Below are 15298 nucleotides of genomic sequence, written 5' to 3' on the forward strand. Positions count from 1 at the left end.
AAAAAGGATTTTAAGAGGTGGCACAGGTGGCATGACTCCAAAAAGGACTCTGCATTGTTCCAGCCTTCATACCGCACACTTCAACTGCTGGGTGGAATGACATTGGCATCCCATTCATTCATTCATGGCAACGGAACCGGAATGGAATGGCGGATAGAGTAGCCATCTCCTGGCATCGGCCACGGAACAGATTAGAAGTGAGGAAAGGACTCTTTACAAATTAACATACTGTAATTTAATTAAATAGATGACAGGCGAACATGGAATAAATGAATGTGTATACATACTGTACATGCCTACTCTGCTCTGCTTCCAAGACCCATATGACATTGACAGCAGCTGGGAAAGTCAAGTTCATTGGAGTGAGATTATAAACACTCACCCTTCCCTGTGCAAATTTCTGTCTTCGCTCTTCAAATAAGGAATTATGGGATATTACATAGCTTTAGCACGGTGTCTACAGGCATTAGCCTTCGCTAACGATTATTGCTGCGATCATCTCACTGCTCCATTAGCCAGGCAATGTCCTCCTAGTGACGCAACACCTTCAGCGTTGTTACTAGTCAGGTCAAGAGCAATGGAAGTACTTTCTGAGCTCCCGAAAAATCAGGAACTCCTCCCACTTTGTCAGGAAGCAAACAACCGTTAGCAAACCAAGAGAGGCTCGTCAACCATGCCGTTTGGGAAATGTTAATCGTTATGTTCTTGGTCAGACCAAGTCTCTAAGAGATTTGAAAGTTGTTGATAATCAGGCTACTGTTACATGGCCTTTGGCCTCGCGACAGCAGTTGAATTACAGTCGCAACAATCTGATGCCATCTTCACCTACACCCACAATATACTGCCAGATAATAATGCAGCCATCCATATAATGGTCACTTCAATAAGCAGATGAACATTGAAAATATTAAGTCTCCATCACCAAGCTCCCATTTCTCTTACTTTAATATAGTGACGTTTCGGGCAAGAGCAAGGGACTTTGTTAGTCCTGCACCCAGTGTTTTTGAGACAGATGTGCATGTTTTTTTCTTTGTTAAACTCAGCAGGGCACATTTACATTTCATTTTCCTTAGTTAGTGATTAGGTTGAATACTTTCAAATTTGATTCTCCATTTGTTTTTCTGCTCACATTTGTTTACTTCTTCAAGAAAGCAGGACAGTGGTCACATGGTTGTTTTTCTTTCAACAGTGCAAATATGGAATCGACAGCCAGGGTACCAGCGATTCAGTGAATTCAGTCCAAAAGAGATAAAAAACAAACTCCATAACTTCCATTTTTGGAAAATGTTTTAGTCCCTGGAGAACGAGCTTGCTTTTGAAGAGCATTTTTGTCAGCACAAAAAGTCACACTGCAGACACACATCTCATTGGGAAAAGGATAATCTGTCCTGGAAGAGTGCTGCGATGCTGAAGATCGGACTAAATTTCCATTTCCATTTTTGGCAGTGAAGGCCATTATACGCATGTGTGATTCCTCACCAGTCATTAATCATACGCCACTGCTGATAGTAAAACTGAGTATAGTCAGTGCTAAGTAATTGCTGATTACATACAACATGCCTTTTATGAAATACACACCGTGCTCCATTTCATAACCATGCCCCCAAGGGTCTGCCGCTGGTTCCAGAAACACATGTAGCAATACTATGAAATGCTCTCTCTTGCTCTTTCATAACTCTCATTTCTACGAGTCCTCCGGGCAAGCTGATTATACATTGATAACACTGCCAAGGTGTGTGCTGAACAGTGTTGCCAGATTGGGCAGTTACCCGCCCAATTGGGCTACTTGGGATGGCCATCTGCGGGTATAAAAACGGAAAAAATGGGCCATTTGGTGTTTTTTTTTAATAACATTTTGGGCAGGATTTGATCAGACACATCTGGCAACACAGGTGCTGAATATTGCAGAGATACCACAGGCAGCTGTGTCGGTGCCCGAGGGCATGTCCAGACACGTCAGTAAAGAGATGCCTCGAGAAGAAGTATATGAAATGATGGTTACAGAACCGGTTAGCGGAGCGCCCATGGCGGCATCAGTGGCGGAACAGTTGCACACAGGGCCCCTGGGCAAGACACTTATGGGGCCCCCTATAAAGCTCGCCAAGCTCACAATAGGGCCTGCACCACCAATACGGGAGGGCCCTGGGCCCAGGGGCAAGTGCCCTGCTCGCCCTCCCTATAGCTCCGGCCCATGGCGGCGTCTCTCAACATCAGCGGTGTCGATCTTTAATTATCGAGCTTGATGAAAATGCCAAAGAGATGTCAGCTCGGAATGAAGGGAACACTCTCCTCCCAAGGGTAAAAAAAAATGAGGAGGACTGGAGGAGGATGTTTCTTGACATGAGAAGAGATGCATGGCTTGGCTGCCCTGTAACAATGTAAACAGACAGATTTCGGGATCGTGATGTACAAATTTGGCCATGAGAGATTACATGCTGTGCCAAGCAACACTGTCTTTTGTTTACAGTTTCATGTCGGATGGTAAGCTTGAAATTAGTCAGAATTAGAGAGTTACATAGTTCAAGAGACCATGTGTTATTATCAAGTACATGTGTGAAAACACTTGACATTTTACAGAGACGTTTCGGGCAGACGTCTTTGGAACACTGCATATGGGAATTATTTTTCATGCAGACTTAATCTGTCTCCCAACATCTGTTAATTATCAGTAATTTCTCATTCTTCATTCGTATACTGCGTGTATTGCCGTCTTTGACGTCTTTCACTAACCTACCAAACCATCGGTGCGTGATCATTTAAGCAGAACTGCGCTAGAGTAAAAAGGCGCACGCTGTCTTCAGCATCTTTAATTGATAATGCATGCAGTTGCACGGCCCATCACGGCCCTGCGGTGCGAGGATGAAACTTTTCCACGGCCCTTAAGTTTCTGAGCTTGGCCCAGCTTTGGGCCGCGGCCCTATGGTTAAGAATCCCTGTGTTAGATGAACAGACGAAATGTCTCCAAAGTTCCAAAGATAGTTCCAGTTGCCCATAACTTAAATCCTTTGACCAAGATGACTTGGGTGAATGAGAATTTTTCCCAGAAATCAGGGGGGCAGTCATAATGGTCTCTCTCCCTCTACAGGAAGTGACATTGACTCAGTGGAGCAACCCTAAGGGCCGTGGGTTAAGCAGAGGGCGCGGGAGAGGAAAGAACTGGGGGGAGAGAGAGAGAGAGAGAACAAGACAGAGGGGGGAGAGAGAGAGAGAGAGAGAGAGAATGTGTGTAAGAGTGAGTGAGAGAGAGAGAACAAGACAGAGGGGAGAGAGAGAGAGAGAGAGAGAGAGAGAGAGAGAGAGAATGTGTGTAAGAGTGAGTGAGAGAGAGAGAACAAGACAGAGGGGAGAGAGACAGAGGGGAGAGAGAGAGAGAGAGAGAGAGAGAGAGAGAGAGAGAGAGAGAGAGAGAGAGAGAGAGAGAGAGAGAGAGAGAGAGAGAAAAAGAGAGAGAGAGAGAGAGACAGGGAGAGAGAGAGAGAGAGAAAGAGAGAGACAGGGAGAGGGAGCGAGCGAGCAAGACAGGGGGATGTCCATAGCCCCAGGGCCACCACACGTCCGGTGTAACAGCCTGACCTTGTGGCAGAAATTAGATGCCTGGAGTGCAGATAACTCATGTCAGCTGAATGTTTACAGACAGGCAGAATCAGCAGGAGCTCCCAATGAGAGGGTTCTAGTTTACGCTCGTGTGCGAGTTTGTGTCAGTGCGTGTGTGTGTATGAGAGAGAGCGTGTGTTTGTTTGTGTGCGTGCTTAACGTTAATGAGCTAGTAACTTAACCGTCGAGCAGCCAGGCAAGTCGTGATGCCACGAAAATAGCCACTACGAGACTTTAACTCGATCAATGCAAAAAACGTTGGAAACGTTGGATGGGGGGTGGGGGGCCGGGGCGTGCTCCATTCAAGGCTTCCAGAAAGGTGGCCTTGTCTCACGCCAGAAACGGATTCCCGAGTTATTGGCAGGGAACATTTCTGCCAATCAAAAGCGTTTGGCTGGCGGCCCGTGAAATCAATCCGCGGGGTCAGTTGTGGAATAAGAGTGTGTGTGTCCGTGTGCATGCACATGTGTCCACGTCATATGCGTGTGTTTGCTGCTGTCTGCGTGTCTTGTTTTCAGTATTAGAGATGGGATTTATGGCTCTTTGAAAGGAACGAGCCACTATGATCCGGATCCCGTCAAAGAGGCGTTCAAAACACTGGCTCTTTTTATTATTATTTATTCAGTGTTTAGAATGTAATATTTTGACTCCGCCTCTAGGTCATTTTGTCCAAACAACAACTAATTATCCTCCTGCTTCTAAGGACCATTTCTGCCACTCTTTAAGGCAGACAATTGTTTTTCCCCAAGTTTAAGTTCTCAAGTCAAGGTCACTTGTTTAAAATGAATGAAAAATGAACAAAAAAACGGTACAATGACTCCCTCAGCTGTTATCCGGTTCCCATCGTTCCCTTCTGAGAGCCGTTCAAAAGAATCGTCTCGTTTGCGAACGTCACAACACTATTCAGTATGCATGTGGCTGTATATGCATTTGCCTGTGCGTGAGTGGATGTGTGCCTGTTCATGTGTCTGCACACTGCACATGTTTGCGTATTGGTGTCTATGTGCAGTGCACGATTGGTTGGGTGGACGCTGGCTGATAGCCCCCTCTCCCCCACCACAGTGACATGAAAGAGGTAGGGTCAGCAACGTCTGACTCCCAACGCGCTCAATATGGCTGTTCTTGGTGGCCAACGGACACCTTGAGTATGTAGACACAGACACCAAAACACACTCAGCGTAATGCAATAGCCTCATTGCGCTCCCTCAACATAATGCCCTGCTAAAGAGGCAGCTTGGGTTACCGTCTCGCCAGCCGCTGGCATGGGCACACAATAAGCGCCCTTGTGGCGGCACTACGAGCACTGGCAGAGAGGAGAGGAGAGGAGAGGTAAAGAGGGAGGAGAGGTGAAGAAGTGGGAGGAGAGTAGAGGATAGGAGAGGTAAAGAGGGAGAGGTGGAGAAGTGTGAGGAGAGGAGAGGAGAGGTTAAGAGGGAGGAGAGGTGGAGAAGTGAGAGGAGAGGAGAGGAGAGTGAGGGAAGTGAGGGGCAGAAGGAGGAGAGAGGTGAGAGGGATGAAAAAGAAGAGGGGGAGCAGTCGAGATGGAGAAGTGAGAGGAGAGGAGAGGAGAGGAGGAGAAAAGAGAGTGAGGGAAATGAGGAGAGGCAGAGGGAGGAGAGAGGTGAGCGAGATGAGAAAGAAGAGAGGGGGAGAGTGAGTACTGGCAAAGAGGTGAGAGTACAGGAGAGGAGAGGAGAGGAGAGGAGAGGAGAGGAGAGGAAAAGAGGGAGCAGAGGAGTGGAGTTGGCGGAGAAGAAGAGGTGGCAGAGGGTGCACAGGTGGAGAAATGGGACAGGAAAGGCATGGAGTTAAGAGAGGAGAGAAGTGGAGGAAAAGAGGAGAGGCAGACGAGAAATGGAGAAGTGAGGGAGGGCCGGGAAGGAGAGGAGGAGAGGAGGAGATGTGAGAGGGGAGAGGTGAGAGAGGGAGGCACACAGCCAGAGAAGTGAGAGGGGAGAAGCACCAGCCGGAGAGTGAGGAGGTAAAGGGGTGGAACAGGGCACCCGCTTTCCTTGCTTGGGTGACTGCTTATAACTTTGGTTCAAACACCACCACAGTACATTTTTTCCTCCCCATGTCCCATTCGTTTGTGGTGTTCATGTGCGTTTTTTTAAAACACTCTTTCTTCTCCTTTTACTTTTTCTCATGGCATTGCCTTTCCCTATCCTGCATGCCATCTGTAAACGGGCAGAGCCAGCCAGGAGCGAGATAAACCAGCCTCTAGTCTCCCCCCACACAGAACCATATTGTTCCAGGCTGCCAGCTCCAGACAGCTGATGTTTCACAGGCTGGTGGCAAACGAGCAGGGAGGGGGAGAGAAGACGGATAGAGGGAGAGTGGGGGTTTGGGGTTGAGAGGTGGGTGGCAAACAAGCAGAGAAGGGGAAGACGGTGAGAAAGAGAAAAAGCGAGAGAGAGCGGCAAACGAGAAGAGAGAGAGAGAGAGAGAGAGAGAGAGAGAGAGAGAGAGAGAGGGGTGGGTGGCAAACAAGCAGACAGGGGAAACGTGGGAGAGAAAGAGAGAGAGAGAGAAAGAAAGAGAGAGAGAAAGCGATGGAGAGAGAGAGAGAGAGAGAGAGAGAGAGAGAGAGAGAGAGAGAGAGAGCGGCAAAGAAGCAGAGAGGCAAACGAGCAGACGGGGGGGAAGACGGGGTGGAAGGAGAGAGAGGGAGAGAGAGAGAGAGAGAGAGAGAGAGAGAGAGAGAGAGAGAGAGAGAGAGAGAGAGAGAGAGAGAGAGAGAGAGAGAGAGAGATGGAGCGGTGAGAGAGGGTACCAGCGCTGCTTGACAAACTGAAAGCAGACATTGAGAGGAGAGCGCCTCCACACTAATTTATCTCGCAGAGGCCGACAATGACTCACAGAGACGGAGAGTCATACGGCACGGTGTCGTCTTCATAGGAAGCGCACAGTGCTTGGCTAGTAAGATTAACATCGACTTGCCATTTTGGCTGGTGGTGAAGAACAAATAATTTAGGGCCCTGGAAGCACGAATGCGTGAGTCAACCACAGGCCAAGACAGTGAGTGAGCGAGCGGTGACACGCTGATTGAAATCACGCCGTTTCTGTTAAAGGGAGTTCTGTGGCCTGGATTTTCTAGAAAGCAGGTTGTGAGAATCTGTGTCAATTTACTGACACAACACAACACTGTACGTACTGACCCTACCTTACATAGGCATTTCTGAGTTCTGGGTTTGGAATTACCTGCCCTTTCCAGGGACATAGACAGACTTTTACATTTTAAGTATGTGGGTGTGGGGACTTACCTGTCTTGTCTTTGTATATGAATGTCTGTAACTTGTGTGTAAGTGCTTGCTGTGTGTGTTGTGCATCACTACCTCTACCTGTCCCATCTCCTGTTCGGTTAACAGGGATGAGGAGCTGGTGACTGGAGGGCTGTCTTGTACAGTGTGTGCGTGCGTGCGTGTGTCTCTCTCTCTGTCTCTTTGCAAACCTGTCCCCGTCTCCTGGCCGGTGAACATGGATGAGGTTGTGGTGATGGAGGGCAGCGTGTTGTGTGGATTTGGTGTGTGTGTGTGTGTGTGTGTGTGTGTGTCTCTCCCTACCTGTCCCGCGATGAGGTGCAGGTAACGCTGGGCAGCGTGTTGTGTAGAGTGCGCATGTGTGTGTGTGTGTGTGTGTGTGTGCGTCTCTCTCTCACTCTCTCTCCCTACCTACCCCGTTTCCTGGCCGCCAAACAGAGAGAAGGTGCTGGTAAGCAATGGCAACGTCTAGTGTACATTGTGTGTGCGCACACACATGCGTGTACCGAAGAGGGATGAGCTGCTGGTAACACTGGGCAGCGGGTTGTACAGTGTGTGTGTGTGTGTGTGTGTGTGTGTGTGTGTGTGTGTGTGTGTGTGTGTCGCTCTTTGCTTCCTTGTCCTGTCTCCTGGCTGGCGAACAGGGCCGATGCGCTGGTAACAAACAGCAGCGTGCTGTGTACAGTATGAATGTTTGTGTGTGTGATGAGGTGCTGGTAACACTGGGCAGTGTGGTGTGTTCAGTATGAGTGAGTGAGTGTGAGTGTGTGTGTGTGTGTGTGTGTGTGTGTGTGTTTGTGTGCACGTGTGTGTGTGTGTGTGTGTGTGTGTGCGTGCGCATGTCTCTCTCCCTACCGGTCCCGTCTCCTGGCCGGCGAACAGGGCCGAGGCGCTGGTAACCGACGGCAGCGTGTTGTGTACAGTATGTGTGTGTGTGTGTGTGTGTGTGTGTGTGTGTGTGTGTGTCTCTCTCCCTACCTGTCCCGTCTCCTGTCCGGTGAACATGGCCGAGGCGCTGGTAACCGACGGCAGCGTGTTGTGCTTCTTGAGCTTCTTCTGGTGCTCCAGGCGCTCCTTCTCCCGCTCCACGGTGCGCGTGGACTCCCGCAGACGCTCCAGGTCCTCCTGGTAGTAGAGGATGACATTTTTCAGGAATTCCCGTGGGCATTCCCGTTCCCGTTAATTTTTATTCCCGCTCCTGCCCGGTCCGGTCATCTTTAAAACTTTGAGTGCCGCCCCCGTTGAGAACCACTACTCTACCTGGTAGGTCTGCCGCTGCCTCTCCAGCTCCTCGCGCTCCTCCGCCAGCCGGGTCTCCAGCCGCCGGCACTCGTCCTCGCGCTGCTGCAGCCGCCCCTCGGCCACCTCGGCATGCCGCCGGTGGCGCTCGCGCTCCCGCTCCCAGCGCGCCTGCTCCTGCCGGTGCTGGGACTGCAGCTTGTGGAAGGAGGCCAGCTCCTCGCGCTGCTTCTCCAGGTTCCGCTGCTTCTCCTGTTCCAGGAGGACGTTGGCCAGCCGGTGCCGCCCGCCGCCGGGGCGCTCGCGCTCGCTCAGGGAGGCGCGCTGCAGCTCCAGGTGGCTGTCCTGCTGGGCCACGATCGCCTGGAGAGAGGGGAGAGGAGGAGAGGAGGAGGAGGAGGAGGAGGTGGAGGAGGAGAAGGAGGAAGAGGATGAGGAGGTGGTAGTGAAGGAGAAGGAGGAGGAGGAGGAGGTGGTAGTGAAGGAGAAGGAGGAGGAGGATGAGATGGAGGAGGAGGAGGTGGAAGACGGAGAGGATGAGGAAGAGATGTAGGATGTGGAGGAGGAAGAGGAGGGGAAAGAGGAGGAAGAGGGAGAAGATGAGAAGGAAAAGGAGATGGAGGGTGAGGATGTGGAGGAAGTGGTGGAACAGGTGGAGTATGATGATGAGGAGGAGAGTATGAAGAAGAGGAGGAGGAGGATGGAGGAGAAGGTGGTAGTTGAGGTGGAGGATGAGAGTAGGTGATGATAAAGGTAAGAGGAGGAGGTGAGAAAGATGAGGAGATAATTATGGAGAAGGTCAGGATAAGGTTAAATGAGGTCAGACAAGGAGTTTACAGAAAGTAAAAGAGGGAAAGGCAAAGAGGGAGAGGGTGGTCATTGATGTGCAAATGCAAATGAAAACTATACGTAAATGCAGACCTCAGACAAGGAAGGTGTTTGATAGAACGTTTGACTATGTTACAACCTAATTTTTTCAAGTGTTTCTGCCTTGATTTTGTGGAGTTAGAAACTGGAATGTCAAAATTAGCCCTATCCCGCAATGGTGAACAATCTTTTAAAAAATTCCTGGATCCGGATCATGATGCGGATCACCACCAAAATGTACTCATTTGTTCCTTTTGGCATTTCCAAATACTCCTCAAAATTTTATCAAAATCGGTGCATAACTTCAAAGCTTAGACATGGAAAACGGACACCTTCCTAACTCTATGATCACTACTACTGCTATTACTTTTTTTCAAAGCAACTCAATTACATACAGCTCAACCTTCAAACACTCTGGCACACAACGAAAAAGTCCAAGATCAGACAAACTGTCAGAGATGCTCCTTAAACTGACTAGTTGAAGGGGCTCTAGTTTCAAGGAGCTGAGCACGGCTTGAAAACCACTTAACTCCAGATTAATACTGGGAAAAAAGCCCCAGGGCACAAAAGCGCATTTTAATAGGAAGGAAAAGTAGTGGAAAAAGAGAGAGTTTTGGGCGTCGAAAAGCAGTTGCACACACACACACACTCCAGACGTGCCGTACCTGTAGACTGTAAAGCTTCTGGGACAGTTGGAGCACTTTGGCCAGGAACTGCTGCAATAAAGAGAAATGAAGAGGTGTCAGGCTGGGAGGAGAGGGGAGTGTAGGTGTGTGTGTGTATGTGTGTGCATGTCAGTCTGGGAGGAGGTGTGTGTGTGTGTGTGTGTGTGTGTGTACTTGTAATAGTAAACTTGTGAGGTCCCAATGTCCTCATTAAAATAGGAATACTTGAGAAGGCGACTGAGAGCGCCGTAAGTGTGGTCCTCACAGACAGGCATGAATCATTTTACCCTCGTAGTTTTGGAAGTGATGTAACTTGAAGTGCAAAAGCATTTCTTTATCAACAGGTTAGGGTTTATTTTGGTCTAGGTACAGTTTAGAACTGTGTGTGCTACCTTCCATTGACTCCCAAAGATAGCATTACATGACACTCTGTGTGTGTGTGTGTGTGTGTGTGTGTGTGTGTGTGTGTGTGTGTGTGTGTGTGTGTGTGTGTGTGTGTGTGTGTGTACTTCTGGACAGAGACAGACAGTCTTATGCAACCCCTTGCAATAGCGATGGGATGGCTACTGGAATGTCACTTTGCAAAACAACACCATTATCCATGATTCAATAGCAACACAATGTGGCCAGAGAGACAATGGTGGCGTCGTCTTTATTTATTATATCATTATATAAAAGCCTACTGTACCTCGGCCTCTGGAAAAGACTGGGTCCAAGATGGATTCCAGCTGGCAGGAGAGGGCCCATCAACCTGTGGCAGGAGAGACAGAATGAGTGTGTGTGTGTGTGTGTGTGTGTGTGTGTGTGTGTGTGTGTGTGTGTGTGTGTGTGTGTGTGTGTAGGGGAACAGAGGAGAAGGCAAAAAGGAAAAAATGCATTTTACAATGAACCAACCTTTCCAGAGGGCCCTTAACAGCCAGCTCAGTTTTTAACAAGCTCTAAATGTCAGAACGTCACAACGCGGCAGAGAACTGAGAACAGAGAACTGAGGAGGGGGCTCAAAGAGTTTTTTTCTCCCTCCCTTCCCTCACCCTGTCTTTCTCCCGTCAGCCAGGGCGACAGGGAATGACGGCATGGAAAGCTTGGCCATGAGTCATCGGGCCGTCCCGAGCTGTTTACTAAACACCGGCTGGAGTCATGTTGTTGTGGATGTCGCCATGAGATTCCACAACACGGTGAACAGAACATGTGGCACGGACAAGACTGGACTAAAGGTCGGAATGCCTCGGATATCTACGATCAGGGCTCTAAATTAACACCAGCCAACCGGCCAAATGCTGGTGAAATTTCAGTTTGGCTTGTGGACAAGACCAACTTATTTGGCCACGTTGACCCATTAGTGAATGTGTGTTTGGCTAGTAAGATTAGCATCTACTAGCCATTTAGGCTGGTGAAGAAAACATGAAAAAAAAAAAAAAATTGAGCCCTGCCTACGATTGTGTGTGTATGCGTATACGTGTGTGTGTGTGTGTGTGTGTGTGTGTTACAATGGCATTCATGTGTATGTACCAAAGAAGCAGGAAATGATGTATTTGTTTAGACTGCATTGCTAGAAGCAAGTCCAGGCATGTGGCACAACATCTGGGGAGATGCATAGATAACACGAGTGCATGACAGCATGATGCTTGTCTGAGCTAGTGTCTGAGTGTATTTGTGTGTCTGTGCGTGTGTGTGTGTGTGTGTAAGGTAGTGTGTATGTGTGTGTGTGTGTGTGTGTGTGTGTGTGTGTGTGTGTGTGTGTGTGTGTGTGTGCGCGAGTGCGCGCGTGCGTGCGTGCGTGCTTGCGAAGATAGTGGATATGGTATGTGTGTGTGTGTGTAAGGTAGGGGATACAGTTTGAGTGTGTGTGTAAGGTAGGGGATATGGTGTGTGTGTGTGTGTGTGTGTGTCTATTTTAACCGCTACGGTACTTACCGACTCCTCCAGGGCCTGTGTGCCTCCGAGCTCCTTGATCTGGGGGTCTGAGCTGGCCCTCTGACTCCTCTCCCGGGACTTCAGGCCCCCGTTGGCCTTCTTCACACCACCGTCTAACGTCACACACATGGAACACATAACCCCTCTTTAGATAGAGCCTAATATGGTTTCAGTTGATGAGCGTGTGTGAGGTGTGTGTGTGTGTGTGTGTGTGTGTGTGTGTGTGTGTGTGTGTATAGACACCACACACCTCCGTCACCTTCTATTGTATATCCAGAAGCTACAGGCCAAATGTCAGCCAGTGACCTCATGTCTATTTACAAAATAGAGCTGGTAGGTAACCCTGAGAGTTTAAGTACTGGGGAAAGGAGTCCTTGACTTACTCTTCTGGTGCACACTGGGGCAGCTGTAATGTAATGTAATATAATGTAATGTAATGTAATATAATGTAACGTTTTGGAGTCTTTGACCTAAGTCTTCTGGTGAATGCTGCTGGGGCTGCTGTCATGTAAAGTCATGTAATGTAATGTGATGGAATGTAACTGTGTGGAGTCCTTGACTGTGGCTGTGGTAATGTAATGTAATGTAATTCAACGGTGAGGAGTCCTTGACAAACTCTTCTGACACATACTAGGGGCAGCTGTGAAGTAATGTAATATGATATATTATAGTGTAATGTAATTATAGTGTAATGTCTTTGTCTTCCTCCTCTAGTGAATACTGCTGGGGCTAATATCACCTAAATTGTAATGCAGGTAATGTAATGCAAGTTGTGGAGTCCTTCACTAACTCTTCTGGTGGACGCTGTGGCAGCTGTTAAGTAATGTAGTGTAACAGAGTGGAGTCCTCGAGTGAGGCTGCTGTAATATAATGTATCGTTAAGTTGTAATGTAATGTAATGTAACGTTGAGGAGTCCTTTAATAGGGATGTTGCAATGTAATGTAATGTAACAGAGTCTTCGACTGGGGCTGTTGTAATGTAATTTAATGTAATGTTGCAACGTAATGCAATGTAATGTAATGTAATGCAATGGTGCGGATTCCTTGACTTACTCTTCTGATGGGCGCTGGGGCTGCTGTCGTAGCCTCCAAAGGTGTCGGCCCTGCGAGGGAGAGCTCCGCTGCCTCCTGAGACCTGCTGGCTACTCTCGGACCGTGGAGACGGGAGATCTCCTCCGCCTGAGCCCTGCTGGCTTCTCTCCGAGCGTGGAGACGGGAGATCTCCTCCGCCTGAGCCCTGCTGGCTTCTCTCCGAGCGTGGAGACGGGAGATCTCCTCCGCCTGAGCCCTGCTGGCTTCTCTCCGAGCGTGGAGACGGGAGATCTCCTCCGCCTGAGCCCTGCTGGCTTCTCTCCGAGCGTGGAGACGGGAGATCTTCACCGCCTGAGCCCTGCTGGCTGGTCTCTGAGCGTGGAGACTGTTCTCTCACGTTGGACAGTAGCAGGTTCTGCAGGTTCTCCACTAGACACAAAGGGGGAAAAAATGACAGGTCAGTACAACACCAGATACACAATGGAAACATCTGAGGTTACTGGAAAGAGGTGGTGACGTTTGACCTGAGGCCATTCAAACAACTATAGGCATGATCGCTCGAACAATGCCCTTTCCCATTTTCAATGATAATGGACTCTGACAATGTCTTGCTTTGCAAGACAAGTACAGCTTTTAGAGCAATTTTAACACATGTGCCGAGAATAAGTCTAACCATTTATTTTAACAGATTATAATGGGCACATTACATGTTGCTTGTTGAGGGCAGGTAACCCCGTCTCTTCCTCTGGTGGGTCATGTAGGGGCCTTGAAAACAATCAGAAATGAATCTACACCCCATATGTTTAAATCAGTCTGAAATGAATCTGGATATCATAAATAAAAGCTATCCGTTTCAAAACAGGCAGAAGTGATTCTGTACTCCATAAAGCTCTGCAGAACTGAATGTGCACGCCATGGAGCTATCTGTTTAAAAACAGGCAGAAATTATACTGCAAAACATTGAGTTCTCGGAGTTGTTAAAAAAAAGCATGGCTGCCTGTTACTAAGCAAAGAGCCCTCTGTTCCAAAGGACTAAGAATATGTCCTCAGGTTGCGCTGCATGCATGCTGCCCGTCTCCATGTGTCAGGGTCCAGGGTCTTGGATGGCATCAGAAACCTGTAGTATGTTTGCCTTCTACATGGGATGCACCCATGGTCTCCTCTCACCTTCGGTGATGGCTCCCTTGAGCAGGTGCTCCCCCTGCTGGAGGCTGGAGGTGTCGCCGCGCAGCAGCAGTCGGGAGCGCGAGGCCAGGTCCTCCCCGGCCGCACCACCCACCGAGGCCACCATGTCCGCAAACAGCTCCAGCTTCTCACCCAGGATCTGGCTGATCTGGGAGTCCTTAGCACTCAGGCGGTCTGTCAAGAGAAAACAGAGATACAATCAGGACATGGAAAAGAATCGCATACTATGGACATATTACACAAACACCTCTCTCACACACAATTAAAGGAAAGCCTTCCTTCAAAAGACATCTTCCTGTCTTAACTCTGGTTCTATGTGACTGTGTGAATACTGCCATATGCAAAAGAGAAAACACAGTTGTTTTGGATATTTGCAAATGTATGCACTAAGGCAGTATGTGCAAACCATTACATGCTTGGAAAAACTTGGAAAACTGCATCCTGGCGACTGAAAGCCTTTTCTTTCAAAGTAATTCTGTTAATTTCTTTATTTATTTATGTGTGTTTCAGTATATTGAAGTATATTTTTTTTCCCCCAACAAGATCATCTGGAGCTTGAGCTGCAATATTGACTGATGCTAGCGAGAGGGCACCCTCTAGTGGCAAGAGATGAGGTGAGCGCTGACCATGGAACTCCTTGAACCGCACAGCCCGGGCCTCCTCTTCCTCGCTGAAGAGCCGCTCCTCTGTGGTAGGGCAACTGAAGAGGGACAAAAAGGATATCATAAGAGGTGCGACATCCAAAACACACAGATGTATTCTTCTTCAGATCATACTCCAGATATGAAAAGAAGCAAAGCCCATTGGTGCTGATGGGATTGCTGGCTGTTGGAAAAAAAAAACTAAATGATAACATTGCTATGACATTACAGAGATTTATAAGTAGAACAACAACATACATACATGTTTTTTTTCTTATCTTTTTGGGGGGATTTTTAAAATGATTTTTCAGACAGTGAGAGATGACATGAAACGAGTTGAGAGAGAAGAGAGACTGGGGAGGATCTGAAAATGACCCGGGCCGGATATCGAACCCGGGTCGCCCGCGTAGCAGTCCAGTGCCCAGCCATTAGAGCCACGGCTGGACCAGAATCTGCGTCCTTCAATAGGAAACGCGTGTGCGTACCTCTCCACGGCCTGTCTGATGTGCGTCATCCAGACGTTGCGCTCCTCTTTGGAGGTGGTGTGGATCTCGTACATCTCCGGCTCGTTGGAGGAGGCGCAGATCAGGAACATGGCCTTCTCCTCATGCGCCACCTCACGCACGATCAGCTTCTGCAGCGAGATCACCGACGGCTTGTTGTCCTGAAACAGATAAAAGAAGAACAGTAAGAAGTTTAAGAGGCACTAGGTAGGATGTGGTCATTTGCGTGATGCCCGTGGCATGCCTGTCTCAAAATCTACACCGTAATGAAAAAATGCTGTTCAAATAAACTGGCTGTGAGACTGTTTTTCATCCCAGAATGCCAGCAGTTGATACATATCTGAATACGGTATGTAAAGCGATGTTTCAAATGAAAAGACCTTCTCCCAACACTCGTT

General features: G+C 48.6%; 1 protein-coding gene across 5 annotated transcripts in view; it reads right to left on the reverse strand.

The window, feature by feature from the left end:
• The window catches only part of arhgef18b (rho/rac guanine nucleotide exchange factor (GEF) 18b), an 88423-nt gene that overhangs the window by 11872 nt on the left and 61253 nt on the right, over nucleotides 1–15298 (reverse strand). For all 5 annotated transcript variants that reach the window (XM_063201090.1, XM_063201091.1, XM_063201089.1 and 2 more), the window contains 9 exons: nucleotides 14883–15061; nucleotides 14383–14456; nucleotides 13739–13930; nucleotides 12593–13000; nucleotides 11540–11652; nucleotides 10314–10376; nucleotides 9626–9676; nucleotides 8115–8456; nucleotides 7833–7979 (listed from right to left, as the gene is read on the reverse strand). In XM_063201090.1, the coding sequence (XP_063057160.1) occupies nucleotides 7833–7979; nucleotides 8115–8456; nucleotides 9626–9676; nucleotides 10314–10376; nucleotides 11540–11652; nucleotides 12593–13000; nucleotides 13739–13930; nucleotides 14383–14456; nucleotides 14883–15061 (1569 nt within the window). The remainder of the gene's footprint in view (nucleotides 1–7832; nucleotides 7980–8114; nucleotides 8457–9625; nucleotides 9677–10313; nucleotides 10377–11539; nucleotides 11653–12592; nucleotides 13001–13738; nucleotides 13931–14382; nucleotides 14457–14882; nucleotides 15062–15298) is intronic.

Source organism: Engraulis encrasicolus, chromosome 6, assembly GCF_034702125.1.
Source record: "Engraulis encrasicolus isolate BLACKSEA-1 chromosome 6, IST_EnEncr_1.0, whole genome shotgun sequence".
NCBI classification, from domain to species: domain Eukaryota; kingdom Metazoa; phylum Chordata; class Actinopteri; order Clupeiformes; family Engraulidae; genus Engraulis; species Engraulis encrasicolus.